The sequence below is a fragment of the Propithecus coquereli genome, unplaced genomic scaffold (genome assembly GCF_000956105.1).
Source record: "Propithecus coquereli isolate 6110/MARCELLA unplaced genomic scaffold, Pcoq_1.0 Scaffold8, whole genome shotgun sequence".
Classification (NCBI taxonomy): Eukaryota; Metazoa; Chordata; class Mammalia; order Primates; family Indriidae; genus Propithecus; species Propithecus coquereli.
The window spans coordinates 14208725-14214437 of record NW_012154173.1 but is presented as its reverse complement, the minus strand read 5'-3'; the positions used below and the strand labels follow the sequence as shown (position 1 = coordinate 14214437).

General features: G+C 39.8%; 1 protein-coding gene across 1 annotated transcript in view; it reads left to right on the top strand.

Moving 5' to 3' along the window:
- LOC105825360 (chromosome unknown open reading frame, human C8orf34) overlaps positions 1-5713 on the top strand; it is a 403699-nt gene that overhangs the window by 33048 nt on the left and 364938 nt on the right. The window contains exon 3 of the mRNA XM_012663110.1: positions 1863-1881. Coding sequence (XP_012518564.1) covers positions 1863-1881 — 19 coding nt within the window. The remainder of the gene's footprint in view (positions 1-1862; positions 1882-5713) is intronic.

Sequence of the window (5713 nt, the reverse complement as noted above, 5' to 3'; positions counted from 1 at the left end):
TAATCAGTAAATAATTCAGGATGTGAATGAGAAATTTACCAAAAGATATTTTGAAAAGAACCAAATAGAAATTCTGGAACTGAAGAATTCATTGAAGAAAATACAAAATACACTTGAAATCTTCGACAACAGACTAGATCAGGCAGAAGAAAGAGTCTCAGAACTTGAAGATAAGTCTTTTTAAATAATTCAGTCACACAAAAATAAAGAAAATAAGAATAAGAAAGAATGAGCACAGCCATTGTGACATTTGTGACAACCTGAAGTGAACAAATTTATGAATTATTGGTATCTGTGGGGGTGAAGAAACAAAGAAAGCATTAAAAACCTATTTAACAAAGTAATAGATGAAAACTCCCCAGGTCTAGCAAGAGGTTTAGGTATTCAAATACAGAAAACTCAACTATCCACAGGCAGATACTATGCAAAAAGGTCTTCCGCACAGCTCATTATAATTAGACTGTCTGAAGTCAAACCTAAAGAGCAAATCCTAAAAACAGCAAGAGAAAGGCATCTAGTCACCAATAAGGAAAACCTCATCATACTAACAGTGTATTTCTCAGCAGAAACCTTACAGGCCAGAAGAGAACAGGATGATATATTCAAAGTGCCAAATAAAACAAAAACAAAACAAAAAACTGTCACCGAAGTATACTATACCTAACAAAGTTATCCTCCATAAATGAAGGAGAAATAAAGTAATTCCCAAACAAATAAATTCTGAAGGATTCATTACCATAAGACTGGCCCTACAAGAAATGCTCAAGAAAGTCCTAAACCTGGAAATGAAAGGACAACATTTACCATTGTGAAAACACATTAAAGTACAAAAGTCACTGGTAAAGCCATCATACAAAGGAGGAAGAGAAAGGACTGAAATGGAACTACTACAGAAACCCACCAAACCACAAGGAACAAACTATAAGGGAAAAATAAAGGATCGTAAAACAGCCAGAAAAAGATTAGCAATATGTTAGGAACAAAACTTTACATATCAATATGTGAACAAAAATGGATTAAATTCTACTCCTAAGAGATACAGAATGGCTGAATTATTTTCTAATCATTTTCCATTATTTTTCAGAATTCTCTTATATTTCACTGAGCTTCTTTAAAATCAACATATCCAGCTATATCCTGCTTACAAGAAACTCATCTTACCATTAAAGACACACATGGACTGAAAGTAAAGGGATACAAAATGATATTCCATGCAAACAGAAACCAAAAGCAAGCAGGACTAACTATACTTAGATAAAACAGACTTTAAGTCAACAAAAGTAAAAAGAAACACCTGTAGAATATACATTCTTTTCATAGCACACGGAACATTCTCTGGAATAGGCCATATGTTAGGACACAAAACAAGTCTCCATACATTTTTTAAAATCTAAATCACATCAACTATCTTCTCAGACCACAATGGAACAAAACTAGAAATTGATACCAACAGGAATTCTGGAAACTATACAAATATGTGGAAATTAAACAACATGCTCCTGAATGACCACTGGGTCTATGAAGAAATTAAGATGGAAATCCAAAAAATTTCTTGAAACAAATGAAAATGGAAACACAACATACCAAAACCTGTGGGATATAGAAAAAGCAGTGCAAAGAGGTAAGTTTATAGCATTAAATGCCTACATAAAAAACTAGAAAGATTACAAACTAACAAACTAACAATGCACCGGATGAACTAGAAAAGTAAGAACAAACTGAATCCAAAATTAGCAGAAGAAAAGAAATAATAAATATCAGAGAAGAACTAAATGAAATACAGACTAAAGAAACAATACATTAAAAAAAAAAAAAAAAAGACAGACTAGAAGCAGCCTGCCAGCATCAACTCTCAAGGAAAGAAGTGAAAATTGCAGACGAGTGCCTATATACACTCTTCTTGCTCTTCTTGGAAGCAACATTGTGAAATCACAGAGAAGCAATGCAGGACACTCAGTGTGGGAAAAAAAAAAAAGGTGACAGGGTGATACATTTGACAAGATCAAAGTACGTGTGGGGAAGAATAGGAGGGTAGAGCGCTGGGATGCCACATGCACCCCACAGGCACTGTGGCCAAGTTGTGAGGGGGTTCCCTCCACTGCCACAGACCTCTAACTGGGTGGACCAGGGTCCTGCCTGCAGTCTGTGTACAGTTATTGCCCCAGACAGCAGGCACAGTGGGGATTGGGCAGCAGCTAAAGCAATCCTGAGCTCTCAGGTGCATGGCGCCAGATTAGCGTGGGATTCAGCTTTGTGGTGGAGGCCTTCATACCCTGCCTCTACCAGGCTGGGTAGGGAGCAGATTAACTGCAGGCTCCCCTAAACCATACCCTGCGACTGGAAGCCAAGTACTCCCCCTTATAGCACAACGGGATCTGAACATGGGAATTGACTGAGGTGGGAGGCTTTGGGCAACTGCTTCAGCAGGTTCTTGGGGAGGTGGGGAGAACTCTGCAGCCCCTGGGCCACTGGAACTGACCTCCACCCACGTGGCTTGGAATCTGTGCAGTCCCCAGTCCTTTTGGCCCCAGCTCCACTCTCCAGGTCCCGACTGCCTCCCACATGCTCAGCCCTGACCCCACCCTCCAGGTCGCATCAGCCCTGCCACCAACATGGCCCTGCTTCCAATTCTGCGACCCTGCTCAGAACCCCAATTCTGGTTCCTCCTCAGTCACAGCTCTGAGCTCTCACCTAGGAGACCAAGGCGCCACCTCTGTGCCTCCAGAGCTCCCACCAGTCCCCAGAGGCTGCCCCCAAGATTCTAGCACTGCATGTAGGTCCCAAGACCCCACCATGGAGCTCCCACCATTGCTGCAGGAGGTAGAACTGTTCCAAAGTCCAATGCCCTGCCAGGAACTCCCCAGCTTTGAGCCACTAGTACACTGGGACCTGGTTCAAGCAAATGCCCACGGTCCAGGAACCCATGATCACTTCCTAGATAGCCTCACCCAGCTTTTACTCTCACCTCTGCAGGGAGACCCTGGGCAGAGGAATCCTCACAACACCACCATCAGTGAAGAGGGTCTCACCCAGCTCCCATCTCAACATCCTACAACTATCTGGTGAACAACCCAACACCCAACACAAACAGCATCCAGCACAGGCTTGAACAGAGGAAATCAGAACAAATCAGAACAGCTGTGTTACAGGCTTCTAGTGCCCCTCCTCTGCCGCATCAACATTCCAGAGTGTGTGTGGAGGGGGCACCATCTAGGGACCTCCCCTTCTTCTAATTAAGCAGGAGAGTTCCCAGCAAAGAATAGGTGCTATGCAAACCTGTTAGCTCTGAGTCTAGAATAGAGTTTCAGATGAGAAGAAACCAGCAGAAGAATCCTGGCAACATGAAAAATCAAAACAGATCGACACCCCCGAGGTATCACAATGGAGCTACAGTAGTGAACTCCAACTACAAGGAAATTGTTGAAATGACAGAAATGGAATTCAGAATATTGATGGCAAATAAGATGAATGGAATTGAAGAGGAAGTTGAAAACCAACAAAAATAAGCCAAAAAGAAAAAAAATTCAGGAAATTAATGAAAAAATCACTAGAGAGCTAGACAACATAAGGAAGGCTATAACAGAACTTAAAGAAATGAAAGAGTCATTTAGGGAATTTGAAAACACAGCAGAAAGCTTCAGCAACAGACTAAACCAAAGAGAAGAAAGAAGGAATCTTAGAGCTTCAAGACAAGGCTCTCGAACTAACCCAGTCACTTAAAGAAGCAGAGAAGAGAGCAAAAAAGGCAGAGCAATCACTTAGAGAGATATGGGACTGACATATGAATTATAGGTATCTCTGAGGGAGAAGAAGAAAGAGCTAAAAGCATAGAAAATCTATTCAAGGGAATTATTGAGGAAAACTTCCCTGGAATCACCAGAGATCCAGACAACCAGACACAAGATGGTCATCGAATACCAGGAAGATTCATAGCAAATAGGACATCTCCAAGAAGCATAGTAATCAACCTGGCCAAAGTCAAAATGAAAGAGAAAATTTTATAAGCAGCTAGGCGTAAACAACAACTGAGCCACAAGGGAAAACACATCAGGCTAACAGACTTCTCAGCGGAAACCTTACAAGCCAGAAGAAAGTGGAGCCCCATCTTCAATCTTCTTAAACAGAATAACTGCCAGCCTAGAATTTTGTATCCTGTGAAACTAAACTTCACAATTGATGGAGAAATTAAGTCTTTTCCAGACAAGCAAACACTGAAGAAATTTGTCATTACCAGACCTGCCCTGCAGGAAATACTTAGAACTGCATTATACGTGGATCAGCACTTTAGATACCCACCAGTGTAAAATCACCCAAAATAGCTAAAGCTCACAACTCCTATAAAACAATAGCACAAAAGGGAAAACAAAGCAATGTGATACTACCCAATATGTTGAACAGGGCAGTATCCCACATATCAATTATATCTCTAATATTAACAGTTTAAATGTACCACTCAAAAGACATAGGCTGGTTCAATGGATGAAAAAGCACAACCAAAGTATCTGCTGTCTCCAGGAGACACATCTAAACCACAAGGATGCACACAGGCTCAAAGTGAAAAGATGGAGAAAAATATTCCATGCAAATGAAACAAAAAGAAAGCAGGTGTAGCCATTCTCATATCAAACAAAATCGACTTTAAAAAAACAATGGTAAAGAAAGACAAAAATGGTCACTATATAATGGTAAAGGGAACAATTCAGCAAGAAGACATAATAATCCTAAATATATATGCACCTAACACAGGAGCTCCCAGATACATAAACAAATTCTATTAGAGCTAAGCAGGGAAATAAATAATAGCATTGTAATTGCTGGGACCTTAACACTGCACTATCAGAGCTGAACAGATCATCCAAGTAGAAAATAAATAAAGAAACATCGGACTTAAATGGGGTGCTAGGACACATGGACCTAACTAACAGACATTTACAGAACATTCTACCCCAGAACTACTGAATATACATACAGTTTTTTCATCAGCACATGGAACATTCTCCAAGATTGATGATATCTTATGCCACAAAACATGTCTTAGCAAATTTTTTAAAACACTGAAGTCATACCATGTATCTTCCCAGACCATACTAGATTAAAACTACAAATCAATTCCTAAAGTTAACAGTCAATTCTACAAAATGTCATGCAAATTAAACAACCTGCTAATGAACAATTATTGAGTGAATAAGGAAATTGAGAAGGAAATCAGAAGATTGCTCGAACTCAACAACAAAGGGGACAATGGCTATCAAAATCTATGGGACTCAGCTAAAGCATATTTAAGGGGAGAATTCATAGCCTTACATGCCCACATCCAAAAGCCAGAAAGCTCACAAATTAACATTATATCACAACTCAAAGAACTAGTAAAGGGAGAGCAAACCAAACCCAAAACCAGCAGTAAAAAACAAATAACAAAGGTCAGAGCAGAACTTAATGAAATGAAAAAAATGAAACAAAAAAATAAAGATCAGTGAAACAAAAAGTTGGTTCTTTGAAAAGGTAAGCAAAATTGATAGACCTCTTGCTAGATTAACCAGGAATGCAAGAGAAGGGACCCAAATAAGCTCGATTATGAACCCATTCTACTAAGTGAAGTATCCCAAGAATGGAAAAATAAGCACCACGTGTACTCACCATCAATTGGTTTCACTGATCAACACCTAAGTGCACATATAGGAATAACATTTATTGGGTGTCGGGCAGATGGGAG